Source organism: Erpetoichthys calabaricus, chromosome 17 (assembly GCF_900747795.2).
Source record: "Erpetoichthys calabaricus chromosome 17, fErpCal1.3, whole genome shotgun sequence".
Classification (NCBI taxonomy): Eukaryota; Metazoa; Chordata; class Cladistia; order Polypteriformes; family Polypteridae; genus Erpetoichthys; species Erpetoichthys calabaricus.
In genome coordinates this window covers 94,206,573-94,222,450 of record NC_041410.2, presented here as the reverse complement: position 1 = coordinate 94,222,450, position 15,878 = coordinate 94,206,573, and the positions used below count along the sequence as shown (strand labels likewise).

General features: G+C 42.1%; 1 protein-coding gene across 1 annotated transcript in view; it reads right to left on the bottom strand.

The window, feature by feature from the left end:
* Window positions 1-15,878, bottom strand: part of prkcsh (protein kinase C substrate 80K-H) — an 86,860-nt gene that overhangs the window by 28,347 nt on the left and 42,635 nt on the right. Inside the window, exons 13-14 of the mRNA XM_028823007.2 lie at window positions 10,315-10,384; window positions 9,641-9,730 (exon numbers count right to left, since the gene is read on the bottom strand). Of these exons, the coding sequence (XP_028678840.1) occupies window positions 9,641-9,730; window positions 10,315-10,384 (160 nt within the window). The remainder of the gene's footprint in view (window positions 1-9,640; window positions 9,731-10,314; window positions 10,385-15,878) is intronic.

The following is a 15,878-nucleotide window of genomic DNA, read 5'->3' as shown; positions in this document are numbered from 1 at the left end:
TGAAATTCACAACAAGGAACTGGAAGTGTTTTCTACCAAACTTTGTGCTCTTCAGTAACAAGACAGCAGCAAGAGACTCCCTGTTACATAAGAGTTCTAAAAATAAATCTGCTTTAAAGACCCCACCCCGTAAAAAAAAAAAAATATTTAAAAAAGTGTCATCCTCCGAAGTGCTGCTACTCTCTAAAGAATTCTGCATGACCATATAAGAGACGCCTAATTGATCATTTTTGCTGAAGGGGAAACTCCAGAGCAGCTTTGGTGCCTTAAAAAATTTACAGCATGGAAAAGAGCAAGATGTTAGATGTTTAAAGAAGTTGCCTGCTATTGTTGGACTCTGGAACCAATCAATACGTTTAACCTTTATTTTACTGTTACAGCCTTGGCAATAAATGTGAGATTTTGATCAAGCTGCATTGTGAGATAATGTAAGCTGCCAGGAGGGCTGGAAACTTCTGAAGAGATCCCCTTCGGGACCCACTAAGGCACACACACTAGCATGATTTAAGCCAAAGCCTAGTACATTTACTGTATGAATTTTGGCTAGAAAACGGCAGGAATGTGTTTAAACAGAATATTCTTAAAACCATGAAATGCATGAGCCTACCCTGGCAGCACTAGACGCAAAGCGGGATTTAACCATGCACAGAACTCACTTCTGCAAACACCTATAGTCGCACGCAGCCAAAACCGAATCGACTCATATTTGGGGATGAGCAGTACTCTGCATAAATAAGCACACCCCCCATAAGATTTTTCAGAAAAATCGTAAGTCTCCATAGAGAATGAATACTTTCTATGGGATCCTATACTATAAAACAGTCCAGCAAATCTGGTGTACTGGTTGCAAGTTAAATTTGTCGTAAGAAATACAATTGACGTTTTTATTTTAAGACTGTGGTGTAAAAATGAGTAAACCCCAGTGGAGGTCTTAGGAATAACACGTGATAAAATGCTAATCAATCATTACACAGGTGACTGATAGTAGGGAGCAGGTTGAGGAGATCCTGGAGAGGTGGAGATATGAGAGGAGAGGAATGAAGGTCAGTAGGACCACCAAGACAGAATACATGTGTGTGAATGAGAGGGAGGTCAGAGGAATGGTGAGGATGAGAGGAGTAGAGTTGGCGAAGGTGGATGAGTTTAAATACTTGGGATCAACAGTACAGAGTAATGGGGATTGTGGAAGAGAAATAAAGAAGTGAGTGTAGGGAAGGTGGAATGGGTGGAGAAGAGTGTCAGGAGTGATTTGTGACAGACGGATATCAGCAAGAGTAAAAGGGAAGGTCTACAGGACGGTAGTGAGACCAGCTATGTTATATGGGTTGGAGATGGTGGCACAGGAGACAGAGCTGGAGGTGGCAGAGTTAAAGATGCTAAGATTTGCATTGAGGGTGACGAGGATGGACAGGATTAGAAATGAGGACATTAGAGGGTCAGCTCAAGTTGGACAGTTGGGAGACAAAGTCAGAGAGGTGAGATTGCGTTGATTTGGACACGTGCAGAGGAGAGATGAGGGGTATAAAGAGTGAAGGGTACTAAGGATAGAGCTGCCAGGCAAGAGGAGAAGAGGAAGGCCTAAGAGAAGGTTTATGGATGTGGTGAGAGAGGACATGCAGGTGATGGGGGTAACAGAACAAGGTGACGAGGACAGAAAGGTATGAAAGAAGATGATCCGCTGTGGCAACCCCTAACGGGAGCAGCCGAAAGAAGAAGCAGCAGCAGCGTGGTATTTAACAAGTAAAATCCCCTCCCATTCAATGCGGACAACAACGGCACCAGAAGCAAGAAAATGTCACAAGACTTGAGAAAGTAATTTCTTTACACAAAAATGTCAAGACAAGAAAACCATCAAAGCAAGTCAGTCAGTCAGAATAAAAGTAGCAAAAGGGATTCAGAAATTAAGAATGGACTTGTGGCAAGCTTTCCGAGACGTCAAGGCCACCCATGGAAGCTAACACCTTGACACAAGCATTTTATAAGAAGAGTTGAGGAAAAATCGGCATTCAAGATCATTACAAGTTACCTAAGCAGTAGAAAGCTAAACAGTTTCCTGTGACACAATACGATGTACGCTGCAGAGGAGTGGCATGTCAGTGCCTTTAATGAAAAACGTCAGTCACTGCTAAAGCCTACGCACAAAAATGTTCATTTGGCATGGCTCATGTTGACAAAGGTGAAGATTATTGGGACTCTATACTTGGGAGTGAAGAGACAAAAGTAAACCTTTTATTTTTGGGAAATGATGGCATCCAAACTATATGGCGTCACAAGGGTGAGGAGAACAACGAAAGATGCATGGTACCCACAGTAAAGCATGGTGGTGGCAGTATTCTTCTGTGGGTCTGTACGAGTGCAGCAGGTATCAAGGAATTCCACTTCACAGATGTACTCCGAAATACTGAAGGAGAACATGGTACCATTTCTTCGTACCCTGTTTTGCCGGGCAACCTTTCAACATGAAAATGACCCAAAACATACATCCAAGGCCAATGCTGCATTTTTGAGGAAGACCAAGGTAAAAGTGATTCAGTGGCCAAGCAAGCTACCCAAACTCAACTCAACAGAACACCTGTGAGGAGTTCTGAAAAGACAGGATTAGCGTCATCCTCCATCCAGCATCCAGGCTCTGAAAGAGCAAATTCTCCGAGAATGAAGACAGACAGATGTAGCCAGCATGTCACCGACTTGTTGATTCCATGTCTGGAAGAGACTGTCCTGTTCTTAAAAATCATGGCGATCATACAAGATTAGACTTGATGGAATTTGCTGAAGGGTATATTCATTTTTAAAACATCTCATTTGAATAAAATTTATTATCACTTTATCCTAAAGATGCTGGTGACCAAGCTTTTATGAACAAACGTTCAAAAAAAAATCTTAGTCAAAATTCTGCTAATTGTTCTGGTGTTCTGTGAGAGATGAATAAAAATATTAATTGTCAAAGGGGGTGTACTCAGATGTTCAGCACTGTAAAACTGGAGCACCCAGAGGAACACCCATGCTGAGATGGCAAGAATGAGTAAACGTGACAAACAATGACTGCATGCTGGACTTGAACCAAGAATCGGTGAGGCAGCACTGTGCCCCCCTTTACTTAAAAGGTTTTGTTACCTGTCTGCAGTGCAAATGAATTAACACCTATATAGATGTCCCATCGTGCCAATAAAAAGTCATCACCTCCTTGGAAGTCTTCACATTTTATTAATAAACACTGAAAGGCACAGGATTTAATTTGGATTTTATGACGCTGATGAGCGGAAAGGGACTCTAAAGACAAAGTGAAATGAGATCTGTGTAAAGTAGTCAAAGGGCTGTTTGCATGGGTTTCTCTACCCCATCAAGTCAGTTACTCAATTGATGCACCTTCGGCAGCCATGGCAGCCTGGAGTCTGTGTGTACTGGACTCTCTTTCCCTATCAGCTGTGCACACATGGACACTACCCTCCTCCTGAAACACCCATTACTCTTTGCAAAACTGCTCAAGCGTTGTCAGGTGTCATGCCAATGGCGGAGTGTACAGCCTTTGTTAAGTCCATTCTCAAACAGACCGAGATCTGGACTCTGACTCAGCCACTCCAGGATAGTAATTTATTAAGCTGTACCTGTGTAGTCTCTGCATGGTCTCATTGTCATGACGGAAAACAACTCCTCTCACAAGGTGCAGGTTTCCCTCTAAGATGTCCTTGTATTTCCCTGCAGTTATATTTAACCTCTACACTCAAGTCTTCCGGGGCCTGCTGCAGAGAAGCATCCCCACACTCTGGAGCTGCCACCACCACGACGCTTCACGCTGGGGATGGTGCGTTTGTGAGAATGTGTATTGTTCAAACATGGCAATTAGTCTGATGGCCAAAAAGCTCAATTTTGATCTCAACAGACCACAGAACCTTCTTCTTGCCAACTTCAGAGTATCATATGTGCTTTCTGCAGAGATATCAAGGCTGGTTTTTCACCACTCTGTATCCGGGCACAGATGTCTGCAGACTCTCAGTCCAGTCTCGGACGCCATAGTTTGTAACTCTTTCAGAGCTCTCATAGGTCTCTTGTTGACTTTCCTCACTAGTCTTCTTCTTGCACGATCACTCCGTTTTTTTGTGGGCGAAATGCTCTAGCACATCAACAGCTGTGCCATACTATTAACTGGATATTCAGTGAATTGGAGATTTTGTCTCCATCACATTTCTCGTGCTTCTCAATCACATTTTCATGGACTTGTTTGCTTTGTCTTCACTGTGTAGGTTAGGCCACCCTACAGACTGCCCACGAGATGGCCTGCCAGATAAGGTGCATTTAGACAACAATCAACTGCAACCCCAGACAGGTGATCTCAACTGAACTAATTCTGTGACTGTGGCAGCACCAGTAATGATTTAGGTATCTGACATTTAAAAATCTTTGTCCAAAATATAAATAAAGTATATTATTACTTTACTATGTCCATCAAAGTAAAAAGCCAAACTAAATTCATTATGACTCGATCATTAATAATAACAGGTGAAAACGTCCAGGGGGTGAATACTTTTTACAGGCATTGGACATGTAGCCGTAGACAAACTTATCTGCTCAAGGTTCTCTTCTGGCATTTTACGTGTGTGTTTTGTTACACTACTGGCTTGCTTTTTATTCTAATTTAGGAGTTTGTGTTTCACATATTAATCTATTTGGAGTTCAGGAACACTGAATACAAAATCATATACAGGTAGTCTCCAGGTTATGGACATCCGACCTACGAACGAGGACGCAGCTGCGACGCATGCTCCTCAGTAACTGCCGCTCCGTCATCTTCGGCCTGGGGATGCTGCAAGCGGTGGCTGGAGGGGGGCGATTTCGCTGCTCGCGCAGTGTAGTGTCCCTCGGGCGGCTCCCAGAGGCAAGCGGGTGACCCATGGTCTATAGTCACCGGGGCCACAGCTATCGCTCATGTGCAGGACGATGGTTCGCTGCCTGCCCACTACGCCGCAGCTACTGCTCTTAACTGGACGCAGGCTGGATGGAGCGTGGGGTGTGGGCTGGGGGGCGTTTCACTGCCCGCCCAGCACACACGGCTGGTAATGCTGCAAGCGGTGACCCGGTTGTGGCTGAACGGGGCGGCGGGGATAGCATTGTAGTGTGCCTTGGATGGCTGCCTGTTCAATTGGGGTTGGGCGATTCACTACCCGCACCGTGTTCATTCTCGGTGGGCGGACACTGCAGGCAGCATACTGTAGTGGAGGTGACTGAGGTGGGCTGGTGATGAACCGCCCCCCGCCGCCCCATTCATTCTCAATAGCAAGCCTGCTTGTACTGTTACGCACATAGCAGAAAGTTGTCTCTTGTCAGTACATTAGATGTGTTGACGGGTGCCTTCCTGCTGTGATGGCGTGTACAGTGCTGTGCAGAAGAGCTCATCTTAACCGTTTGTCTTCACCCTTCAAGAATGTCTCTGAAACACAAATCTGATGCAAGTGCTGGTGATGCAGTAAAGAAGAGAAAAACCATCACCATTGAAAATAAAGTAGAAATAATAAAAAGGTCAGAGAGGTGAAACTCCATCATTCATTGGCAGAGCACTTGGTTACAGTCGGTCAACAATAGCATTTATTAAAATAATGTACCTGTTCCAGCTTACATACAAATTCAATTTACGTACAAACCTACAGTCCCTATCTCGTACATAACCCAGGGACTGCCTGTACATGTATATTTTGAAACTTTCTGTACATGGCAAGGGTACTTTAATGATGATGATAATATATTTTATTCATAAAGACCCCACATATACAGTAATTACTGTGGCAGTTGTTGCCCTGGTTCAACACTGTGCATAACCTCCATCAGTCTATTTCAGAACCTGATCATCCACTTCACAGTCACAAGGCACCTGAAGCTAGTCCAACAATGTGGACACAAAGCAGAAATCAACTCTGGACTGGACGCCAGTCTATTGCAGGGCCCACTCATTAATAAGAAGCCGATTTTTGATTGATACATCATTTAAAGTCACCAATTAACCTAACATGTCTGAAGTATCCACAGGGAGGTTTGGTCTACCAGCTGAGACAGGACAGCTAGAATCTGAGGCCTGAATTTTAGTTTCTGTCCGTCACTTTGATATTTTAATAATTCAATTAAATAAATAGAAAAAAAAATTACACATGTATATCAGCGTACTACTTGTACACTGTTTCTGCATAATTTAGGCTTAGCTTGCCTTTCTCAAAATGAATACCGATGTGTAGCACTCCAAAGATTTATCTGGAAGGGCAACTGAAAAATTGATGTAACTGAATGTCTGATGTGTGCACTGCTGACTGGCATTGCCTCTTGAGAGGTGTACTGCGCTGGCCAGAATTGAATTTTGTCTGTTACTTCAGCAGAAAGAATGCACAAGAATGACAAAAAAAAAAAAATTTAACACCACCCACCCGTAAGCAGTTGATAGGGAATTAACGAGAAAATTTATGAACAAGTCGGAGTTAGGAAACAACTGGCACTGAAGCTGATCAAGTGCTGGCATGCATAAGGCAGGCCAAGGGACACCTAGTAAGTTAGGCTCCCACACAATCAACCTGATAGACTACATGTGCTTGTCACTGTCTTGTCCGGGACTTGAACCCTTCCTTAGCAGACAGGACACAACCAATAACTCAGAGCTAAATGAGAGTCCCGAGTATCAAGCTGCTTGACATGGGCTTCCCTTAGCTGCCGAAACTGGAAGCGTTTGCTGCTCTTAGCAAAGACTCCTACTCAGTATCCTTGAATGCCACATTCTTCCTCTCTGGGGGAGGTGCTGTAGGGTGCCAGAGGAAGGGAAGCTGCCATGGGGACTGTCAGATTAGAGTGCCAGCATCCCCTGCACAATACAATGACTCATTTAAAACACTGTGTGCTCAGATGCTCCAATACTTCAATGCCAATGTATCAATTCACTTTTCTTGTGAGTTGTTTTAGAGACTTTTAGTCAATCATGAATAAATGGTGCATTTCTGATCAAGAACAAACACTATTTCCGCAATATATAAAATCTTATTAGAGTCCCTACCTTTCAAAGATCCAAGAGGACATTGGGAAGATCTCTTAATATATCAGAAAAGGAGTGGAAGGTAGCAAAGCAGAGAATTCACTCGCGCTCCATATGCCCAAAGCATAGAATTATTCAACTAAAAATTATATATCGAGCCCATCTGTCTCGCTTAAAAAACTGTCCAAAATGTTTCCAGGGCAAGATCCAACTTGCGAGCGCTGCAACCAAGCTCCTGCCTCACTGGGTCACATGTTTTGGGCCTGCACCAAACTAACATCATTTTGGACAAAAAATTTTTAAGTGCCTCTCAGACAGCCTTAGTATCACAATCCCTCCTAACCCATTAACAGCTGTGTTCGGTGTTCTTCCAGATGGACTTGAATTGGAGAAGGACAAGCAAACGGTGATTGCATTCACTACACTTTTGGCACGCAGACTTATTTTGTTAAATTGGAAGAATCCTAATTCTCCTCTTATAAGTCAGTGGGAAACCGATGTTTTATATTATTTGAAATTGGAAAAAATCAAATTTTCAGTTAGAGGATCTGTACAAAATTTTTTCAAAACATGGCAGGATTTAATCAATATTATTTTAGAATAAGAGAAATAACTATTATCGCGTTTAACTCCCTTCTCCATCTCTTATTTACATAGATATTTACTTCTGCCTTTCTTTTGTTTAATGTTGCCTTATTAAAAAGCCTTAAGCAATTTTCCTTTAGCTAAGCTCTCCTTCTCAGGGGTGGGGTTTGATTAGTCTTCAAATTTGTTGGGTTATAAATTGATCTGTTTGTATGGAATGATTACAATGAAAATTAATAAAATAAAAATATTAAAAAAAAAAAAAAAAGAAAATGATGCGGTGGTCAATTATTCACCAATCTAGATTGGCAAAATTTCACCCCAAATGAGTTGATCAGGGATCAGTATATTAGCATCAAACAAATACCAGAAGATAATGATTTTCAGAACCTGCTAAGCTTTACAGTAATTTAGTTGTAGTTCGCCTTCACACAATGCATTTACGGTACTTGAGGAACTGCACGTCATTTTTTTTTTTTTGCCGGAACTTCCTGGTTAACATGGAGCAGACGGCCAGACTTCAGGAGAGAGTAAAAATAGAAATATCAGCATTTACATTAATGAAAGAGGAGTAATATACTGAGAAATGGAACTACTGGAGTCGCCCAGTGGATGGAGAGTGTCCAGCTGGGAGTGAAAGAAAAGAAAGGCGAGTCTTCGGCGGGAATTAAAATAAGTTTAGAGCTTTTTGTTTTTGTTCTTTATTTCGCCTTATACAATTTCTTGTATTAGGAATTTGTTAGTTTACCCCTTGGGGTCAGAGCACAGGGTCAGCCATTGTACAGCGCCCCTGGAGCAATTACAGGTTAAGGGTCTTGCTCAAGGGCCCAGCAGAGTAGGATCTTTTTTGGCAGTGACGGGGATTGGAACCGGCAACCTTCTGGATACCAGCACAGATCCTTAGCCTCAGAGCCACCACTTTTGTGCTTTAATTAAATTAGACATTCCCTGTCTAGGTGTAAACGGTGAGGGAGCTCGTGTTTAGTACAGCAGCTCTCATTTTTAATTCGAAAAAGAACAGATGAAGGAAGAATTTACCCTCACTGCTTAGTAAACATTAGGCTTTACAGCTTAAAAAACAAATGTGTAGATGTTACTTGCAAATTTGTTAAACATGTTTGCCTTGTATCTGCTTGATAAACATGAACATTTTATTAGAACCGTGTTATTTTATTTTATTTTATTTTATGGCATGTATAATTACAGAGAAATATTTTGCACACATACTTCAGTTTAAATAAGTATGCTCGGAGGGAATTTTATTTTGGCATTTTTTATGGTCATTGAATAAGCCTTCAGAATTTCATTTTGTTAAAAATGAACAGGTAACACTTTTGGTCTGCAGTTTAATTTTAAAATTATCATTAATATAGAACATAAGACTTCTACAAAGCTCGTTATGCAGGAGCCTAATTTATTTATTTATTTATTTTTTAACAACAACAAAGAAATCTGGAATCAGTAACAGATTCATCTGATTCTAACAACATGAAACCACTGATCAGCATTGGGCCTCTAAAACCAGACTGGCACATCCCTAGTATTATGTCATTAGAAAGCCTGCTGGTTACAGTCCATATCCACCTTGATAAAAAGTGGATGTGCCTCTGTCTGGCTGCTAAGTCTCCAGCATTCCAAAAGATGGCGCAATCACAAACTAAGTAGTAAAATGCATTGCATTAGTTATTCCAACAGATGGTGCATCAGAAATAGCAACACTACTTCTACCAATCCCATACCAAAAGGCAAATAGCAGGTTAATACTGAGGTCTACATTGATTACTTACATTTCAACAGTCTTAGACAGCACAGCTAGTTCCAAGAATACAGAAACAGCTGACCTAGTAGAATAGGTACTTTGTTGTCCTGTTCTTCACGTTAGTATGAATAAAGATGAACAATGCCTCAGCTAACATTAATACAAAGCCTGTTTTGTCTCTTGGAATAACCATTACCTTTAATCTTTTTAGACTTCTGCTGGATACAAGTCCTGAAACAGTAACACTTCCCATTTAATTTTTTTGGATCAGCATTATCACAACGTTCACTTACTCATTGGTGGTGAGCTCATAGCACTGGTTGTAAAGATAGGAGAATTCAGCACTGGGTCCAAAGTCAAAGGATATCTCTTTCTCCAAGCCCCTAAAAAAAGACAGGAGAATGGAAAATTGTTAGAAGCTGTAATGGCCATTAACCTCGGCAAACTGGCCAAATTCTCACTGTCCTCAACTGTCTGTGGAAGACAAACTACCAAACTGGCGCAGCAGAGGCTGATGCACAGAGTCATTAGCACAGAGTCATTAATCTGCAAACAGCATGCTGAGTGAGACGAATGGGTGAGCCTCTCCACACAAGAGAAAAAAAAAAAAAAGGTTTTCATTTTTCATTGTTTCACAGAAAAAAAGCAAAATATTTTGGAGTTGAAGGAAACTTTCTTATTCTTGCAGAACAAACAATGATATATTTGAGCAATGTATCACAATAAAATGTTAGGCGTGAAGTATATCCTTTGCTCAGACTCTGGGCTGGCTATGCGGTTGGTCTGGTTTTTAACTGAACCCACTGGGTGAAAGACTGGCTAAAAAAAACTAAAACCAGGAAGGGCTTCTTTACCTGAACAGCCAACAGAAGCGTTATATGATGTTAAGTGGATGAGATATTTAGAGCACATAAAAGCACTCCCTTTCCACTTGTGCATAAATAAATAAATAAATAAAAGCCTTTACCTGATTTGATCTTCAGCTTCCCGGAGCGACTTCTCGGCTTCATCAAAGGCATCACGAGCCTTCTGAGCAGCTAAAAACAACAAAACAAATAAAGTCAAGTCAGGGAGCATACACTGGTACAGTGCGTTGCCGCACCCGTTACACGACGAAACAACTTGGGATCCTGGTTTGCAACCCCCCCCAGGAAGACATAAAAATTCCAATTATAAATAAAATATGATAAAGCAAAACTGAATTTCTTCACACATTACTGCTTTTAACAAAGGGCATCAGCTGGAGGTGAAGTAACATAAAAAATGGCTAGGCATTCATGACACCAATGGAGACTCCCAATTCGGTTTGTTGAAGCTTTAGACCATAACTCTATGTAGTTAAGCTCCTCATTCCTGAACACAAGGACACTAAAGTATCTTTCAAGCCTTCATCGCAATATCGCTTGCAAAATGCTTTTCCTTTAATTATTTATTTTATTTTTTTTAAAACACGGGTGCTACCCTAGTGATTCATGTCGCACGCTCTTTAAAGTCTACATCAAGAATACGCTATACGATTTCCAAAGGGGGAGGAAACAAGCAAAAGTGCTAAGGATATTTTACACAAATAAATGGATACCAATGTTTAAAGTGAATGCTCACAGGCACCTATCAGTACATTTTCAAAAGCTCTTTGGTTTACTGGAAAGTCTGATGGCATATAGTAGTATAACATTCACTTATTCATACTTTTATTGTGATGCCACCTTCTTCATCAGCCTGTGCTGCTTCTTCCTCCATCAACAAACTAAGACCAACTCATAAATCATGAAACGGGTTGATAACCTCAGAGCCAAACTACGCCATCAGTTTCTAAGGATCTGCGCTGGTATCTGGAAGGTTGTCGGTTCAAAATCCTTTACAGCCAGAAGGGATTCTACTTCATTAGGCCCTCAAGTAGACCCTAAACCTAAAAACTGCTCCAAGGGCGCTGCTGTACGATAGCGGACCTTGCACTCTGACCTCCAAAGGGTCATGTAAACAGACAGTTTCCCCTGGGGGATTAATAAAGCTCATCAAACCCTGGCTGGAGCCCATTTTGATACTTTCACACAAGACGCAGCTACAGCCTCATCCTGGATATCAAAATGAAATGGGCTTTTAATGGGCACAAGAATTTCAAAGATGGAAGCTGTGTGAGGGAACAGTGATCTGGTTACAAACTGGAAAACTTCAGACACAAGGAATCGTATGCCAAGGTTGAATCTTCATATCAAGAATCAGGACAATTATTTTCACCAGAATCTGACAGACTCAGTCCCATCAAGATCTATTTTTGTATTATGTTCTTATTTGTGAGTGCAATCCCATAGTGTTGAGGAGAGAAAAAAGAAAAGATGGAGCCTGGTACCAAATTTCAGGAGGATTCTGTGGTAGAATGCCTTACAGCCTGAAGTGCTGCACTGTAAAAACACAATGATGTGGAGTCCATCTCTCACTGTGATGACCCTGACAAAACCACTTAACCAGATTATACTCTAATGATTTAGGTAAAAACCGTAAGCTCTGCCTTGGGATCGGGTTCACTAGGCAACCTACATAAAATAAGCTTGGAACATGTGAAAAACATTTTACTTACTAACATTTGCTACAAAACATCTCCTAGAGGTCCTACATTTATATAATTAAACTTCAAATATAAAAGCATATAATGTGAACCATCTTAATACATAATTCGCCAGTCTCCTCACTCACTCACGTCCGTCCGAAGCCGAATGCGCCTTCTGCGCAGCTGCCCGAAAAACCTTACGAGACCGACATCGCGGCAGGCGGCGGATTTATGGCCGCAAAATTTCAAAGAGAAAGGCGACTTCGACCGACATCCAACCCCAACATTGTGGGAGGCGCCGGATTTACGGCTGCAAAAATTCAAAGAGAAAGGCAACTTTGATTAAAGCTCAAGGCCTAATTACACATTCATTCAATACACCTATATATATCAGGTTTGTGGTGCTTATACTTTATATATTATACTATTCCACTCGTGCCCATTTCATCTTACGTTGTCGAAACGGGCTCTTTGTCTAGTGTAATCATATCTTTGGCAAGGTCCAATTTGAAGGATGGCACAGAGGAAGGTTTAGACGAGGCACAGTCACATTTTCTTCTTTTGCTCTCAGCATTGGCAACTTCAACTTGGGAGACACCTGTATGCAATGAGGATATCGGCTCTACCCTCCACCCTAATCCTATGGCTTATAAGCTCACAGGAAGGCAACAGTGTTAAGACGGAGCACAGAAGGATGCACATCAGCATTGAAACTTCAGATTTCTTTCATTACAATCTTAGTTATTTCAACAGGTAAAAAACTAGACTACCACGTGGCACCCCAAAACGTCTAAAATGGCAAAAGCAGCAAACCTGTACATTTTTTTTCTCTAAATATGTCTGTGTTATATATACACACACACACACGCAGTGGCTTCAGAAAGTATTCAGACCCTTTTGCTTTTTTATAGTGCAGCTTTATACTGAAATACAAGGGTAAACCAAAACGTAAGGAGAATTTGAAAATGAAGCGTTAACCGCAACAGACAGAAGACAGATGCAATGCATCCGTGAAGGCTTATGGGTAGTTCAAACACAAACAGTGCAGCACTCGGGCGCTAGTCTAGTTGAAGCCAAGGTCAAATGAACATGGACGCTCTGCTGTGGGATTGCACCATAGCCGTTCAACGCAGCGTAAGTGAGATTTCTTTGGGCAGAGGAAGTGAAACCAAATTATGGCTGAGGGGAGAAAAAATAAATAAACTACACCTCTGTGGAAATCTGAGACAACCATCACCAGACAACCACTAATCTGGGCTATATAGCAGAGTGGCAAGAAGGAAGTCTCTACTCTGTAAAAGATACACGAAAGCCCAGCTGGAACGTGCAAGAAAGCACCTAAAAGACACTCTGTGAAATTATGAGAAACAAGATAATCTGGCCAGATGAAACCAAGATTAAACTGTTCTAATTAAAAGTATGAGCTGGGGGAAACTGGGCACCACTCAACAGTGAAATATGACGGTGGCAGCATCATGTTGTGGGTCTGTTTTTCCAGCAGCAGGAACTGGGAGACTAGTCATGGTTGAGGCAAAGCTGAATGGAGCAAAGTAAAGAAGCATCACTAATGAAAACCTGCTCCAGCAATGTTGTCGAGAGGCCCAGTTAGAGCCTGGACTTGAACATCTCTAGAGAAAACGGTCAATAGCTGTCCAACCTGATGGAGAGGATCTGCAGAGAAGAGTGGCAGAAAGTCCCCATATCCAAGTGAGTGAAGCTTGTCACGTCAAACCCAAGAAGATTCCAGGCTGGAATGGCTGCCAAAAGTGCCTCAAGTTATGTACTGACTAGAGGGTCTGGAACACTTGTGCCAATGTGATAGTTCAATTTTGTTTTCTTTCTTTTTTTTTTTTTTTAATAAATTTGCAAAACTTTTTAAAATCTTGAATTATGGAGTCTTGTTTGTGGGGGGAAAATAATTTAAACAATATTAGCATAAGGTCACAACATAACTAAAATATGAAAAGAGTGAAGTAGTCTGAATACATTCTGAATGAATTCTATATATAAACATAATAGAAAAAAAAGCACCAGAGAGCAGCAACGTGTTGCATGGTGATGAGTACATGCAAGTAAGAATTTCACTGCACTCTGTATACCTGACTATACAGTAATGATCCCATAAACCTGTTCTATTATTTATAGCCCTGCAGATGAGTCCCTCATTCACGTCACTTGTACCTGAATCTGTACGTGGCAAAGTGCTTACGGTTTATAAAGTATGCAACAGCAAAATACTAATGAGCCCCAGAGAGAGTGAATGTATCCACACAAACCACAATCCACTAAATTAGTTAGTGCACGGCCATGCCAAATTTCCTCTCTGATACAAGCGCAGCAGAAACGAGCCTCCGATTTATATAAATATAAATAAAAAAAAGTTGCACAGCCGTTCCGTTTCTCAAGGTAGAAACTTGGGCAACTGTGTTCCACAGGGTAATCGCATCAAGCTGGAAAACTAACAAGCGAAAACTGCATGTGGCCAGGAATGGCGAAGAGTGAAGCGTCACAAGTTTGAAAACTGATGCAGTCACCGTGACCAAAGATGCAACTTCACAGGCAGATGTACAGTGCATCCGGAAAGTATTCACAGCGCATCACTTTTTCCACATTTTGTTATGTTACAGCCTTATTCCAAAATGGATTAAATTCATTTTTTTCCTCAGAATTCTACACACAACACCCCATAATGACAACGTGAAAAAAGTTTACTTGAGGTTTTTGCAAATTTATTAAAAATAAAAAAACTGAAAAATCCCATGTCCATAAGTATTCACAGCCTTTGCTCAATACTTTGTCGATGCCCCTTTGGCAGCAATTACAGCCTCAAGTCTTGTTGAATATGATGCCACAAGCTTGGCACACCTGTCCCTGGCCAGTTTTGCCCATTCCTCTTTGCAGCACCTCTCAAGCTCCATCAGGTTGGATGGGAAGCGTCGGTGCACAGCCATTTTAAGATCTCTCCAGAGATGTTCAATCGGATTCAAGTCTGGGCTCTGGCTGGGCCACTCAAGGACATTCACAGAGTTGTCCTGCAGCCATTCCTTTGATATCTTGGCTGTGTGCTTAGGGTCGTTGTCCTGCTGAAAGATGAACCGTCGCCCCAGTCTGAGGTCAAGAGCGCTCTGGAGCAGGTTTTCATTCAGGTTGTCTCTGTACATTGCTGCAGTCATCTTTCCCTTTATCCTGACTAGTCTCCCAGTCCCTGCCGCTGAAAAACATCCCCACAGCATGATGCTGCCACCACCATGCTTCACTGTAGGGATGGTATTGGCCTGGTGATGAGCGTTGCCTGGTTTCCTCCAAATGTGCCGCCTAGCATTCAGACCAAAGAGTTCAATCTTTGTCTCATCAGACCAGAGAATTTTCTTTCTCATGGTCTGAGAGTACTTCAGGTGCCTTTTGGCAAACTCCAGGCGGGCTGCCATGTGCCTTTTACTAAGGAGTGGCTTCCGTCTGGCCACTCTACCATACAGGCCTGATTGGTGGATTGCTGCAGAGATGGTTGTCTTTCTGGAAGGTTCTCCTCACTCCACAGAGGGCCTCTGGAGCTCTGACAAAGTGACCATCGGGTTCTTGGTCACCTCCCTGACTAAGGCCCTTCTCCCCTGATCGCTCAGTTTAGATGGCCAGCCAGCTCTAGGAAGAGTCCTGGTGGTTTCAAACTTCTTCCACTTACGGATGATGGAGGCCACTGTGCTCATTGGGACCTTCAAAGCAGCAGAAATTTTTCTGTCACCTTCCCCAGATATGTGCCTCGCGACAATCCTGTCTCGGAGGTCTACAGACAATTCCTTTGACTTCATGCTTGGTTTGTGCTCTGACATGTCAACTGTGGGACCTTCTATAGACAGGTGTGTGCCTTTCCAAATCATGTCCAGTCAACTGAATTTACCACAGGTGGACTCCAATGAAGCTGCAGAAACATCTCAAGGATGATCAGGGGAAACAGGATGCACCTGAGCTCAATTTTGAGCTTCACG